Below are 16,142 nucleotides of genomic sequence, written 5' to 3'. Positions count from 1 at the left end.
TATGAATATCAGTTATCCCACTAATATAAATGTAATAGATTGTGAACAACTTTTGATCAAAGGTTTGATAATTTAGAGGCCTTGGAAATATAAAGTAGGCTTTATAGGGTTAAAGCAATCAAAAGTGACACTAAAGACCAGCAGAAGAGACTCGTTACTGGCCCCCACCTTTTGAACGGTAGTGTAAAAAAACTAGAAAACAAAATTTGAACAAGCTACACAAATCTTCTTGTGTACTGGAAAATATAATATATAAATGATTGTTGCCATTTGTTTCGATCTAGCTCTAATCAAAACCAAGACATCACACTTTATTCTTACACAACAGTTGTCTTCAATGAATATTCTCTGGTTAAAAATAAAATATACCAATAAAAGGTTTTATTCCATGGATGTGTACATTTCACAGGTTTCATTTAGAAATTTTACTGAGCAGCAAAAAACAGGTAAACATCCAAAATGATGTTATTGCTTTAAAAGTGCAATCTCACACTCAAAACTTGGGATTCAAGCTATTCATAACCATTTTTGAGTTAAAATACATACAAAGAGTATATCTTAGACCAACACAGAATATGTAATATAAAATTCAATAAGCAAAATGTACAGTAGCCGCTCATATATATATATATATATATATATGCAACAGCTAATTTTCTCAGGAACATGTGGAAACATATCCGTACAAAAAGATCTTCCAAGCTAGAAGCTCCAACTTTGGGTTGAAAAGTGCATGTATTGCAAGCATCCTCAGTACATTTCCCTTAGTCCACTTCCTCGAGAGCCCATGCCACCAGAGTTGCCATAGAAACCTCCTCCGCGGCCTGCAGTTTTCATGGCCGCAAAACAAAAGACTCACATTTGAATGTTTGCTTCACACCTTCTCATCCATAAACTTCAACAAAACTATTACATAATAACAACCTCTACATAGTCATACTAACCCATTTCAGACGGCCCACTTGAAGTTGAATTCAGGAAAAGCTCAATGTAACGATGCTCTACAAAGAGGATGCAATGATAAATGGGATGATGCAAAAAACAAACAAACATAAGGACAGTGATGCAATTTGACAAAGACAGGTTTGGAAATAAAAACAACTTACGCATATGATTCTTGTCCTTTGACATGGCAGACACAGCATTTTCATGAGATCTGAACTCAACGTCTGCCTCTCCTGTAGACTTTCCATTGGGTCCTACATCAATGTGCACCCTCACAGGGTTCAAAGGGGCAAAGAACTGAAAAAGAAAATAACATTTACACAAGGGCAATAAAAACGTTACTTTAAAATATTGTACGGGTATTTCCATAAGAAACGGCAACACTGGTGTTTCTTACATGTGCAATATCTGCCTCCGTAGCACGGAACGGTAGGCCTCTCATGTGCACGAAATGGCCGCTGTGAAAGCCTGAGTTTGAATCGCTGCTGTAACCATGATCCCCCATTCCTCTTCTTCCTCTATCACCACGCGCACGCTCTTCAAACACGCCGTTACCAAAGCAGTAGTTGTTAAAGCCATTGTAGTTGTCAAACCCACTATATCCTTATGAAGGAGAGACAATTCAGTACTTTCATTTGAGGTCTGAAACAATAGACAGTCAATAATAGCTAAGTCACTTATAATCACTTCCTGTCAGCAAATACGCAACTATTCAAAAGTGGGGGATTTTTTTTACGTTTTTGGAGTAGGTCTCATAAGCTCACCAAGACCGCATTTATCTGATCAAAAACACAGTAAAAACAGTAACACTGAAAATTGTTTTCTATTTCAATACATTTGAATTTATTCCTCTAATGCAAAGCTTTTCAGCATCATTACTCCAGTCTTCAGTGTCACATGATCCTTCAGAAATCATTCTAATATACTGATTGGCTACTCAAGAAACATTTCTAATTATTATCAATGTTGAAAACAGTTGTGCTGCTTAATATTTTTGTGGAAAGAGTGATACATTTAAGGATTCTTTGATAAAAAAAAAAAGGTTTATTTGAAATCTTTTGTAACATTAAAAATGTCTTTACTGTCACTTTCGATCAATTTAATGTGCCCTTGCTAAATAAAAGTATTAATTCAAAAAAAAAAAAAAAAAAAAAAACATTTGTGAATTAGCCTTTCCATCGGTTAATTATTATTAAAGACCAATAAAGTAGCATACCGCCACTGTAACCACCTCCACTGCGCATCTGGTCCAGGACGGCACCTCCCCTTCCAGGTCCGGTCCCAAAGAAGCTCCCCCGTCCCATCATGGGTCTGTCATATGGACTAGGCCTCTGTCCCATCATCCTCCGGGGTACTTCGTAGTATGCACGCATTTCATTTCGGCTGCTTTTGAATATCTCTATGTACCTGAGTTTATTTTGAAATGCAACACGTTAATGAACTTGCAAGCTTGTTGAATGTTTAACAGAAATGAGGAGAGGAGAGACAGTATTTGGGGCCCAGTGACTAATTTCATCACAATAACTGACAATTTATTGTCAGGTATTGCCCAGAGGAAGTAACAAGTGTCTGAGATGCTGCCCGTACTATAAAGGGCCGTGTACACCAAGAACAATAACTATAATGCTAACGGTAAAGATCAAGTCCACATCACAACTATAACAATAACGGCACAGAGAAACGATCGTCTGCTGGTGTGGACACCAATATAGTTATCGTTCTTGATGTGAACGGGCTTTACATTCAACTGTATCTAAATTTAACTGCATCTAAAGGCCATTTTTAGACTGAAACAGAATCTTAAAAATATATTAAAGTGCCTGTTATTAAAAAAGGATCCTTTGCTTCTGCAGTACGTGTTGCCCAACGACATTATGAAATCATATTTCTGCTGATTGCCTTTTTTTGCCCCCTTATGACAGTGTAATGTGAAATTAAACATTCCAAGGGTGATAACATGATCAAACCATCTTTTTCCAGAGCAGAAAGATGCATGACCCCCCAACCCCACATTTAGAGATAGCATTAGCACCCAGCCCAGCCCAGTCTTGCCGGCCCCACCTGTGCCCTATTCTTTCCTTGTGTTTCCCCAGAGCCTTTTCTGCTATCTCCTTTGAGGCAAACTGCACGAAGGCTTCCCCTGTGCTCCTCCCCTGGTAGTCCATCGGCAATGTTATCCCATTTGGCACGATTTTCAACCCTTTAACCCAAGGACAAATAACCCCACATGGGGAGACATGTTAAAGAGCCGCAACATTCTCATCTGCAGAAAAGACATCCCCCCCAATTGAGCCCCTAAATCATTCCCTATGGCAGACAAAAAAGCCCTAGAGCACAACACAAAGGATAAATCCATGAAATTATAAGACAATCAATCAAGAAATCATAGCACAGCTGTCTCAAGGTTGCTGGCGATATATAAATAGCATTAAAAAACAACCAGAACATGCTCAATAATAGTTTGATATTAGAGTTAGAAGAGTATATAAAAAGAAAAACCTTCAAAATATGATCTGACTGACTGTATAAAAGGCATGATAAACTTTTCCAGGAAGCACTGACACAATTTAAACACCACAACCCAGAAAACACAACTCAAAGATTCCTAGCTATACCTTCAAGTCTAGGAGGAGATGAAGTGGAACAACAGATGTACCTGAAAAGAACTGTACAATTTCTTCTTTACTGCAGCCGAACGGCAGTCCTCTGAGACGCAACATGCAACCGCTGCCGCTGTCATAATCTGTGGGACCGGAGCGTTTCAGCACCCAATCCATCTCACTACGGTTTGACCTGAACACTATGGGAAGGGTCAAGAGGCAGACAATATGTTATATTTTAACACAAGTACAAATGTGCAGACATCTCATCTGGTTTAACTTGTGCTATTTAAAGTCGGTATGAAATTTGCTTTCACGATTTGCTTCTCAAATGAGGAAAAAAAATGTAGGGCGGCACTTGTTTGTGTTTATCAGGAATTGTCTGGTTCATTGTGATTTGCTAATTGCTGCAAAATAATGTGAGTGACAGGTTGCTGGAGCCGAGAGGAGGAGGGGACGTTTATGTTTTGATCAAATAATAAGAGTACATGAATGTAAAAATGTTATTCCATAAAAAATAAGAATGGGCAATTCTAGTTTCATGGTGGCTTTAAATACAATTACACAATGACAGAATTTTCTACATTGCGGACAAGAGTGTACCTTCGATATAACGGTGACCCATGTATTTGCGATCTTTTGCCAAAGCCCTTTTAAAGTCTTCTGATGTCTTCAGCTCCACAAATGCCTCTCCACTCGGCCTTCCCTCTTTGGAGAAGGTAAAACACACCCCGTTGACTTTCCCTACAATGTCACAATCTGGAAATGGACAAAGAAAATGGCAATTGTATCTCTTTTTCTTCAAACACAGAACGCTACAAAAGATACTTTCAGTTTGAGTGTTTGCATACCAGAGAAAAAGGAGGCGACTTCCTCCTGTGTACATGACCAGGGTAAACCACGGATCCGCACCACATATCCTTCATCATTATGAGACATGTTTACCTGGTCAGGTCTGTATCTGAAAAATAAATGAGTGTAAAACATGGACTGTGCTATCAAACCCAGTGAGTTGCCTAATGCGTACCTAGACAGCACTGTGTTAACTAGTCACTACTCAATCAAAATAGTTTGCATTTGTCTTTTTCTGTCTTGACAACCTGGCAATGTATCAAACCTAGTGAGTTGCCTAGCTAGACAGCACTGTGTTAACTTGTCACTACTCATTCAAAATAGTTTGTATTAGTTTTTTTTCTGTCTTGACAACTTGACAGTGTATCAAACCCAGTAACCTGCCTACCCAAACATCATTTTTGGGCATCTCTGGAGAGTTCGCCAGCACGTTAGAACGCTTGTATCACGCCCAAAAATGCTATCTAGTTAGGCAGTTCACTATGTTTTGAGACACAGCCATGTTGTCAAAAGTCAGAGGCTTCAGTCAATAGATAAAAAGACAAACAATAATGACATGTCACACAAATGCAGCGTTTTGGTGAAGTTAGAGGAGTACTGACTAGTATAAACCAACTGGCATCTTATATTAAACGTCAATTAAGTTAACGTTAGCTAGCTAGACAACCACAAACCCGGTATGTCAAAATACAATTGCCTTGTATTTAAACTTAAGAGCAAGCTATATGGCAAATGTTATATAGAGCATTCCAAAAGCAGGTCGGTCATGTGTCAAGCTAACCGCAACCGACAACCGAAACTGGCATGTGAACTTTAATATTCGATATTCGCTTGCCAGGAATTAACGAACGACAAGTTGTCAGTTTCTAGGACGAAAACCAGCACTTCCGCGATACAAAGTACACAGCATATATTTACTATTAAATGTAAAAGCTCAACTTATACATACAAAGTTAAATATGAAGCCATATGTGCATGAATATCGAATAACTTCTCACCGTCAAGCTCCTGTCCTCTCAGGTAACCCTGAACGGATAGTCCAGATAGTGTCGAACTGTCGAAGTCTCGCGAGAACGCGCCTGTCAGAGGACATTGACCTCGCTGCAGGCACGCAGAACGGCCTGACGTGTGAGCAGAGGCTTCAAGCGCATGTGGCACGAGCCACGGAGGATTGAGGATTGAGGAATCATCCAATATAATTACTAGGCTTATATTTAATTCTGTATAATACTGCAGTGTGGCACATTCGAACGCCCCAGACTCATAATAGAGCCATGTGTACTACCGCGAGAGAATCTGCAGCTCTATACAAACAAATACAGCTGTGGGAAGTAAAGAAAGCCAGTGAAGCTAATTCCACTTAGATTTCCCCCTTAAATATAAGTTACGAATGTTCATTAACACAGTAATGCAGAGAAAATAAATAAAATGTAAATCATGCAAATAAATGAGTTTTTGACAGTGAAAATTTCAACCTTGCAAAATTGTTTATTATGAAAGAATTATTAATAATATTGAAACTGACTGGAATCATGATACATTTGCACTTTATATTAAAGGTACTAACATTTAAATTAATCATTTGATACAATACACTTATTGAGTAGGCTACATAGATGTTTATACTGTATTCATATTTTTAAAATCTGCATGAAATTACATCCATATTTACATCTACTGTGTAATTACACTATTGACCCTATAACCATACACCTTAACTCACCCATAAAACTGTCCCTTACCTAACCCATATTTCACATAGCAGTACAAATGTCTTGCAATGCAGCATGAACACAATAAATACATTGTATCAAACTATTTTTTTATGCAAGTACACAGTAATTAAAGACACCCAATATAAAGTGACCCTGTCCCTGATTCCTGTTAATTCTAAACCTAAAAAGGTAAAAAGTAAAAAGGTAAAAAGTAAAATAGCGATAAATTACTATAGTTTACATTTAATTGTTTTTAATGAGCTTTAACACACAATGATAAATCACCTCAAAGAAACATTCTGAAATCTTGTTGCCTCAGGGACGGACTGGGGCTAAAACACAGCCCTGGACTTTCTCCCAAATAGGCCCATCATCCGGCCATTCGCCTCTAGCCGTGTGCGACAGACACTAGCCAGGATGTCCTGATACTATGCCATAATATACTGTAGCCTATCAGACAAGGTATTCACAGCAAGTAACATCTCAAAACAATGATGATAATTGGGGTTGTGTTTATTAATGAAGCCTCAGCCTTCAAAAAAAAAAAAAAAAAAAAAAAAAAAAAAAAGTACAATACCATAAAATACAAATAATGAAATGTCACTGGCTACAGAAACCCCAAATTACACAAACTTGTAATAATAAAACATATAGTTACTATACCAGGGGTATACCTTTTTATCCCCTACCTCAAGGGATAAAATAATCTAGAAGGGATTTTTGTTTGTTATAGGCCTACTCAAATATTTATTATACATATAACATGGTGGTGCTTTTTTACTTTTCACCATCATATGCGAAATAATAAAATATCTTGATATTCTGGTTCACACTTACAAGCCTCAAAAAAAAAAAAAAAAAAAAAAATCCTGAAAAATTATTAAAATATTTATAGATTTTTTTGTTGATATTCTATAAACCTATTGTCTGTGTTATCAAAAACAGTGGCCCAAACATTTAGTATAAATTCAAAAATAAACTACCATAACTTCTAAACAAAAACATTACTACATATACATTTATACATGACTATATTAATATAACAGCATTTTTAATATGAATATGGCACATTTCTGCCAAAAAAGTTTGTTTTACTACAGAGTTAATTCATAAGTTGTGGAGTGAAATGTCTTCTAACTGGTTCGTTCTTGGAACAATGTTTCGCCTGTTTTTTTGCGTCAAAACGTTGAGAATATCAATCAGCGCCATTTCATCTAGCTTTTAACACGCTTAAATCACATAGTCATCTGTGGGTTTATAATAGAGATAGAGAATTCTGCGCTGAATTGAAATGTTTCTCAGTGGCTCTGTGTAATAATGTTCGCGTGATCGAGATCAGGCCGCACAGCTGCTTTGGCCGCGATCGCCGTTTTTTGGGCCGAGCTGATAATGCTCTGCGCTGCTCAGATCAAACAAGTTTTGTTCCGCTTTTCGAGCGTTTGCCATTTGGTGTTTCTCATACGCAACGCAAATGACAACGTATAATCAAATAGAGTTGGGTAATTTTGTAGAGGCAAAAGTGCAAATTGAAAAGTTTAGTTGAAAAGGTCGCAAAATGATACCATTTAGTCTAAGTCTGGAGCCCCGATTTTCAGTGGATCGCTATTGGCAAGTTGGGGCTATAGAATGTGTTTAGCGGGACACTCACAGGCACCACGTTGGAGACCACTGCTATATATAACTTAACTATTCAAATATAATGTAAGCAAATTTAAAAGTACAGTAGCCTAGGTAAGCCTTATAAAACTAACTTTCTGTCAGTGGCTAGCAACTGTCTATGGTGGCTAGTAGGCCCCATAGACAGTATATAAACGGTAGGCCCACTCTTCTTCCTCAGTTGTTTTTTTTACACGTAGCATATAAGTGATCGTATTAGTGCCCCTGCTGTTGGCTATTCATATTGCTTTATAGAGAGCCTAAGTCCCTCCCATAGACAGTATATAACATAGACATCATTTAGATAGACGCCCTATCGACCGCTACTGCCTATTGGCGCGGTCGAGCCGTGGGGCCGCCATCTTAAGTCTGGTTCACACGGGACGATTTTAAAATTGTCGGCCGATTTTCCAAACCTGAGACACACGGCAATAAAAAAAAATCACGGGTCTAACGGTTTTGGTCGTACAGTGTGTGGTGCGCAGCCAAACGGCAAAATCAACACATCACACACGAACCGATTTGACTCCCGAGCATTCCCAGGTCAGATGGGAAATCTCGCAAAATCCCTCGAGATCAAATGTGACTTCAGAGTAAACAATCATGGCGGACAAAGAGGATGCAGTGGCGATAGTTTGTAGCTTGTTTTTAACCGAAAAAAAAAAAAACATTATCAAAAGAAAAGGCGATGATCTCCGACGTCCACTGGACTTTCTGGTGCGCCATGCCGCCGGCTATTTTGATTTTGTTTCCCAGTGCTTCCTCGCCGCCTCGTCACCTCGCTTTCTGATTGGCTACACGCCACAGTCCACAGGCTGCGTGCTCGTTTGTCTCCGGGGGACACCACACACGAGGAGAAATCGGGCCAAATAAATCCAACATGTTGGATATCCCCGATTTGAGATCGGAGCGGTCCCGACGTCCTTCCGAGCAGACGAAAGCAGTCTTAACACACCACACACGGCAGGAATATCTGATCAGATTATTTTACGATAATCGGAGCATCCTTAAGATTGTCGGAAGGGGTGAATCGGGGCTAAAATCGGCCTAATTATCCTGCCGTGTGAACCCGCTCCACTCAGTGTAATCTGTATGGCAGGTGCAATGAGCTGTCAGCGCATTTAATTAATCATACCTCACTGAATACCGAACTGATTCAGCAAAGGTCATTCATGTAACTATGATACAGGACACATGGTTCTCTTTGAGCTCTTCATTAATGAGGTTCTTTTCCCTCAAATCCCCCAAAAGACTCTTCACTGTGGTCTTTGCCCTCTTCTCTCTGGCCATGGAATTCTTCTTCTCCTGCTCTAGACTTTCCACTCTTGCCAAGGCTTCATTGAGTCTGGTCTTAAGAGCGGTAGGAGAAGCAGGCAAGGCATAGCCATGATCCTAGTAGAAAGAGGGATGAACATGGTTTGAGTAATGTTTCACTTCAAAAACATCACTTTGACACCACTAGTTTATGGCCCACATTCTTTCTTATAGTCATCACCTGTCAAAGCCAGTGCCAGCACTGTGTGTGTGCGCGCCTGCCAGCAATGCATGTTCAACGTGTCTTAAATTGTGTGTGTATGGGTTTATATGTGAGCGTGTTTAATATGAGTGGCAGCAAACAAGTGAGATTTGAATATGTCCAGGAAACATTATGATTTGATGATTAAAGTAGAAATATTCACATCATTAGGCTGAGGTTGTGGGCTTGAGGTTGCCGTTTCCTGGGAATCCAGAGAGGCCATGGACAGGCTTTCTTCAGCTCTTCTGGAGGTAGACGTAGTCCTGCCCTTTTCCAACTAAAATGAAGAAGCATAATACATAATGAAATATGTATAAAGGGATAAGTATCTTACCCTGCCCCGTGATTGATAATATAATATTTACATTTATGAATGCTAACAGCCTTATGAGGATACACCTACTCTTTGGAGGTGAACTGGGAAGCTGAAGACGGATGGAATAACACCATCTCGGAGTCTGACAATCTGACCCGTCCTATCAAAGTCACCCTGCTTAAAATGTTGAGAGCAAAGCACAGATGAATCACTTGTAGTGAATCCTTCTCTCCTCAAAGCCACTTCCCACTTCCCACTTCTTCCTTATATCTGTGTCCTTGGGAAACCTTCAAAATGAAAACGGAAGATTTGGGAGAGTCTACACAAAAACATTTCACAAAGGAGGAATGCTCCTTCAAGCTTATTTTCTTCCTTCACATTTCTTAGAACCTTTCTTCAACAAAACTCCTATTTTGAAATAAAGGATTTAAGCTACTGAAAAGTTACTAGCTAAGCTACAAGTAGTGATTGACCAACACTGATAATACAGTCTATGACACTTGCGTAAAATTCACTGGCCAATGTTATACCAATAATAATTGTTTTATTTCTACATAGAATTATTGTGTCAATTGTAATCTAAAGCCCTATTCGGACGAGATTAACTTTACAAGGGTATCTTAGATGGAGTAATAATGTAATTTTACCACAGGACGTCTGTAATATTAATGGCTAATTCGCACCGGATAAGATACCTCAATAAAACTAGCAGAAGTGGGAGGGGTAACTCGATTTGCGCATCGCCGTCATGTGTGTATTACATTGCTTCCTGATATCACGTGCGCAAACACAAATAACCTATATTTATACTACAGGGCCGTTGAATGCTTCTGATAACCGATAATGTATCTGATAACCGAGAAGCTCTTGTAACGTTAATTATTACCATGCCGGGTGAACACCGGCAGGTGCAGTAAACATAGCCTAGCTAACGTTAGCTGGCTACGATTTCAGTACAGTAATACTGAATTACATGTGCAACATGTTACCCTGTAACCCTGAATTATTATTATATGTGTAATTCAGTAACCCTGAATTACACATATGATGTTTTTCAATTTAAAAGATAATTATGAAAGTCAAGAAAGTCGCAATTTGTCATAAAACAGAAGAGTAACTAACATTTAGTTTTATGTGAAAATCGCTCAATGAACTACATCTCCCGGGAAGCGAAACAACGAGCAAGATCCGTTGCTCGTATGTGTGCAGTCTGGTACAAAACACTAGAAAAAAATGACAGACGTTAGCTTCAGTAAAGTTAGCTTCATTCATTGAGAGGAAAGGTATGACGTCACATGTGCGCCTTTTGGGTTTGTAGTCTTTGTAATTACGTATTTTCACAGTCTTATACCTCAACAGTTTTACATCAAACTGCGACTTTCTTGACTTTAAAATGTATCTTTTAAATGGACAAACATCATATGTGTAATTCAGGGCACAACTCAAACGAGATCAAAATATTTGTTGTCTCTCGCCATTGACTACCATACAATATTTTCCCGAAATAAGGTCCCATGGTGGACTTTTTTTTGTGCCGACGGCCGTTCTGGAAACAGATTGTCAGTCCGTCCCATACTGTCTATGGTCCGTCCCTGGTTGCCTGTAACCAGAGAATGTCTAATAAGGCTGTAACTTTAAAATGGGGTGTTACACTACTGGGGTCAAAGTCTCAGCAAGCCTCGAAGCACTGGACTATGAATTCCTAAACGTGCAAAACTCTGCCTTTAAAACAGCTGAAACAAATGGAAATTCCTATATTTACTGTTGATGCTTTTACTAATTTACCTTTCAAAGGTAATCCTGCTGCAGTATGTCTTATAGAGCATGTAAGTATTACACTATTACAATAAATTTTTTGTTTGTTTTCTTTTCACAAACTAGTTTCTTACCATTTAAATATGTTAGCACTTCAAAATATCTGTAACACTTTACAATAAGGTTTCATTGTTAACATTAGTTAAGTTAACAACCTAATGAACAATACTCCTACAGCATTTATTAATCTTAGCTAATGTTAATATCAACATTTACTAATACATTTTTAAGATCAAAAGTTGCATCTGCTAACATTAGCTAATGCACTGTGAACTAACATGAACAAGAACATTTTAATTATCTAATATTAATAAATGCTGTCAAATATATTGCTAATTGTTAGTTAATGCATTCACTAATGTTAACAAATTAGACAATTGTAAAGTGTTACTAAAATATAAGACTATGAAATATATTTCTCTGTAATACATTTAGGAGCTGCCAGATGAGCTTTATCAAAGCATTGCCGCTGAAATGAATTTATCAGAGACTGCTTTCATCACAAGACGGAATTCGATGGATTTTTCCTCAGGTATTCTGCAGCTGAGATGTATGTTGAAATACTCAAACAACTCTTATTTACATTTTTGATTTTATGTATTTTGAAAGGTGCAAAGTTTGGGTTACGCTGGTTTACCCCCAAAACTGAGGTTAAACTATGTGGACATGCAACACTGGCCTCAGCAGCAGTGCTCTTTTACATTAAAAGTAAGAAACGCTTGTCCTGACATTAATCTTTTACCAAAAAACAATGGACTGATGACTGTTCTAAAAGCACAATATCATCACACAGAGAATATCAACCCTGTTGTGGTGTTTGAGACGATGAGTGGGGATCTTTGCGTGCGCCAGCATGAAGAATCTCTATTAATGGACTTCCCCTTAAACAAACCAAAGCCCCAGGTATGACCAAAAGACACCTTGTGGACCCTCTCTTCAACAAAAACTAATGTAGACTCATTCAAATAGTTGCTCTTGGTCTAAATTTATAGATTTTTATTTTTTTATTTTGCAGGACCAACATGAACTCAAAGATCTGTTGAAAGTACGTTTTCCAGGCCATAATTTAGTATCATATTAGGTTTCCAATATAACATAAGGAAAAACAAGCTTTTATGTTCATTTTCAGGCTGCTGTTGGAGAATTACCCATTCAGGATGTATGCTACTGTCCAGCAACTAAGAAACTAATGATTTGTCTAGCTGACACCTGCGACAGGTAATGCTGGACATTCTCAGGCATTTCTGAAAATAACAAGAAAGAAAATAACACTTATGCAGGGACGTAGTTTACAAATACATTGTTGATGAATATTGGGGGGTGGGGGTGTTGTACTTGCTTGCTTTGGTTATCCCCCCCAATAACCAAACCAAGCAAGGGATGTTCTATTAACGCTCTTCCAGTAACGTTAATATAACTTTTGTTCAATGTAGTCTGGTCTTCAATAATGTTCTTAAAAGGTTAGCACAAAAACATTATTTATATATTGTTTGTAGTGAGTTTTTAAATGTCCTCAATGTTGGGAGAAAACGTTCTTAGAACAATATTCTTGGAACATCTTTTAAACATGTAGAATGACAACAAACTTTAAATGAATAAGGTTGTGTGTGCTGTTTTAAAAGAACATCCTTGGAATGTGGAAAAGTTTTGTAGTTATTATACCATAGTTATTATTTCTAACTTTTCTCTTAAATGTATGTAAAGGTTATGCAAGTGTTAGAACTAAACACTTTTTAAAACAATGGTCATGAAATCAGTATATTGTCATTAGTATTTGATGAATGTTCTCATAATGTTGGCAGAAAACATTCTTTGAACAACATTCGTTTAAATATTAAAGGAATAGTGGAGGATCTTTCCGAATTTTAGATAAGACCCGCCCTCTCCACTTTTTGAATAAGTTTGATTGATTCACCAGAATGATTGACAATTAGGAGGACCAATAGTATAGGTGATCCACCCGGAAGTAAAAAATCCTCTGCTATACCTTTAAGATCACTAACTTTTGTCTTTACGGTTGGATGCTACACAGCAAAATCCCCTGTGTTTCATTAACACCTCTCAATGTTCATATGTGTCCACACTATAGAGTTAACTGTAACACTGAAACAGCGCTGGAGTTTAATAGTCAATCATCACTTAATAATCTAATAGTGATGACACACTGAAGGAAAGAGGAACAAACATTTGAAGTCACCATTGTGGTGGTTAGTGTTTCCTGTAGTTGGGCTCTTGACTCTTGATTGTTTTAATCGTTTTTCTCTGGCTGTACCTGTAATATCCTTATTGTAACAGATCCTACAGTTAAACAATTACAAGAACTATGTTACTTTTTCATAAGGCAAAGTACAAGTTAGAATCAAGAGCTTTAAAGTATGGACCTTCTTGAATTATTAACTAAACAATTGGTTTTACTCGTGTAAAATGTATTCTGCTAATAATGACATAGGAAAAACCTGGCTTTCAGATATTACAAGAGATGACAGGAAATCAACATTTTCAGTATGAGAAAATTGTAAGTAAAGTTAGTTTGACCTACCATAGCACTTTGATTTACAAAATTATGTCAAACTGTAAGGTTTTAGGTCCTATATAATCATATCCTACATAAACAAGTATTTGTTAACTAGGGTATTACTTTATTGCAGTTATGTTAACAACCAACTTTGCATGCGTGGATGATACCACAAAAGACCATTTTGCAAAAATAAACAAACAAATAAATCTCACAAGGGAGCATGTCCCGGGATCCCACTAAATGGTTCACACTTGTATATTGAACCTTTAAGAGTTGTCATGTGCTTCATATATAGAACGTGAATGAAGCAGCTCGTAAACTACTTTATCATTAAAATGTCACAAAACCCGTATGAAGTATTAGGCAATCATTTAAGACATTTCTCCTTAAATGAAACCTTTGGTATAAAGGCTTCTTTAAAATGGAGTCAAGAACTCTATTCTTCGGTTCTATATTGAACCACTGAACCTTTTTTTCTAAGAGTGTCTGCAAGGTCGTTGACTGTTTGTTGTTGGCAGATCTGAACTTACATCTTTGAGGCCTGAAGCAGAAGCTCTGCTGAAAAGTGAATCTACTGGGAAGCTTAAAGGCGTCATTGTAACAATGAAAGGAGCTCCAACTGCACAGCCTGGATATGACTTCTATTCCCGTTACTTTGCCCCTTGGGTTGGTATCCCTGAAGATCCAGTCACTGGTGAGCTGAAATGATCAACATAGGTCTCTAAATTCAAAAACAACAATACATGTGGAGAAATATGTAGTAGTTTCCACATGTGAATGTAAAGCCATGAATTCTAATGGATATGTACAATGACACCTAGTCATCATAATGTCATATGAATTTGATTAAAAATGACTGATTTAAAAGACTAATGATTCTTTTTAAAAGGGTCTGCGCACACAGTTCTCGCTGGTTACTGGTCTGAAAAGCTGAATAAGAAGAAAATGTTGGGTAAAGGCCTTTTTCCCCCTTTATTGTACTAGAGTAAAAACCAGAATCCACATTAAAATGAAGCTGATAATGTTACTAGTCCACATAAATTATTTAAGTAAATAGTTTTCTCAATAAGCTTGAATAAAATGCATAAAATACTGTATTTTTCCTCACAATAAAGTACTTATACCTTCTATATTTGTTTTTCCAGCCTACCAGTGCTCCAGTCGTGGAGGGGAACTGGAGCTGGAGCTCAGGGATGACGGTCGACTCAACATCAGCGGTCGGGCGCAGATCATTCTTCAGGGAACACTTAAAATCTAGACAACTTCCTCAATCTACTCTTTGAATCTGTGAATAATTTAATGAAATCCTGTTCATTTTCTTTATTAATAAAGAGCTGCAAACTGATGTTTTTTCACCTAGTGGGTAAATGGCCAAAATTATAATAAATTGAGATGAGACAAAACATTTTTTGTAAACATTCTACTATCTGATTAAAAACTATAAGTTTGTGAAATCAAATGAATGTTTAAATCATTTTGTTGCAAAATATTAATAAAATTGTCTGTTGAGCAAAGTAAGGCTCAGACATTTTGGTCCATAATGACATGATAGCATCACGCAGTTGCTGCAGATTTGTCGGCTGCACATCCATGATGTGAATCTCATATTCCACCACATCCAAGGTCCTCTATTGGATTGAGATCTGGTGACTGTGGAGGCCATTTGAGTGAAGTGAACTAATTTTCATGTTCAAAAAACCAGTTTGAAATTATTTGAGCTTTGTGATGGCACATTATTCTGCTGGAAGTAGCCATCAGAAAATGGGAACACTGGTCATAAAGGGATGGACATGGTCAGCAACAATACTCAAGCTGTGGCGTTTAAACAATGCTCAATTGGTACTAAGTGGCCCAAAGCGTGCAAAGAAAATATCCCCCACACCATTACACCACCAACAGTAGCATGAACCATTGATTCAAGGCAGGATGGATCCATGCTTTCAAGTTGTTTAAGCCAAATTCTGACCCTACCATCTGAATGTCGCAGCAGAAATCGAGAATCAGACCAGGCAATATTTTTCCAGTCTTCTATTGTTTAATTTTGGGTGCGTAATGATTACTGAGATGGCACATTCTGACAGGACTAAAAATCACTGAAAAGCTCTGGTATTTAATTTACCCGTCCCCACCTATCCATGTTAAACTAATCGCGTCCGAATAGGGCTTAGAGTGAAAAGTTAATCTAAAAAGAAATGTTGAAATCTTAATT

At 37.7% G+C, this 16,142-nt stretch overlaps 3 protein-coding genes across 6 annotated transcripts; 1 reads left to right on the top strand and 2 right to left on the bottom strand.

The window, feature by feature from the left end:
- Positions 1–285: 285 nt before the first annotated feature.
- On the bottom strand, positions 286–5,467 carry hnrnph3 (heterogeneous nuclear ribonucleoprotein H3 (2H9)). 4 transcript variants are annotated; one of them, XM_084391051.1, is made up of 10 exons: positions 5,396–5,467; positions 4,397–4,506; positions 4,149–4,304; positions 3,602–3,745; positions 3,007–3,145; positions 2,162–2,352; positions 1,343–1,548; positions 1,107–1,242; positions 945–1,001; positions 286–824 (listed from the first exon to the last, which is right to left on the bottom strand). In XM_084391051.1, the coding sequence occupies exons 2-10, from the start codon at positions 4,482–4,484 to the stop codon at positions 751–753; spliced, it is 1,191 nt and encodes a 396-aa protein (XP_084247177.1). In that variant the 5' UTR covers positions 4,485–4,506; positions 5,396–5,467; the 3' UTR covers positions 286–750. The 4 variants fall into 4 exon arrangements, with proteins under 4 accessions (XP_084247177.1, XP_084247179.1, XP_084247178.1 ...); XM_084391053.1 differs by having other exon boundaries at positions 2,177–2,352; XM_084391052.1 differs by having other exon boundaries at positions 4,397–4,500; positions 5,396–5,453.
- A 3,335-nt stretch (positions 5,468–8,802) lies between these two features.
- On the bottom strand, positions 8,803–10,584 carry LOC311280207 (THAP domain-containing protein 6-like; the record flags this gene model as incomplete). Its single annotated transcript, XM_084392181.1, is given in 5 exon segments — positions 8,803–9,160; positions 9,448–9,561; positions 9,688–9,858; positions 9,860–9,887; positions 10,574–10,584. Coding segments are annotated over 5 exon segments (546 nt in total). The 3' UTR covers positions 8,803–8,938.
- Positions 10,585–11,264: 680 nt separating this feature from the next.
- LOC311279503 (phenazine biosynthesis-like domain-containing protein) lies at positions 11,265–15,278 on the top strand. The gene is made up of 9 exons (XM_084391055.1): positions 11,265–11,426; positions 11,851–11,947; positions 12,025–12,123; positions 12,209–12,318; positions 12,431–12,460; positions 12,545–12,633; positions 14,452–14,627; positions 14,823–14,885; positions 15,079–15,278. The coding sequence occupies exons 1-9, from the start codon at positions 11,343–11,345 to the stop codon at positions 15,189–15,191; spliced, it is 861 nt and encodes a 286-aa protein (XP_084247181.1). The 5' UTR covers positions 11,265–11,342; the 3' UTR covers positions 15,192–15,278.
- The last annotated feature ends 864 nt before the right edge of the window (positions 15,279–16,142 follow it).

The sequence above is a fragment of the Rutilus rutilus genome (genome assembly GCF_951802725.1).
Source record: "Rutilus rutilus genome assembly, chromosome: 20".
NCBI lineage: Eukaryota > Metazoa > Chordata > Actinopteri > Cypriniformes > Leuciscidae > Rutilus > Rutilus rutilus.
The sequence above is the reverse complement of the archived record's forward strand: the minus strand, read 5'-3'. Positions and strand labels throughout refer to the sequence as shown.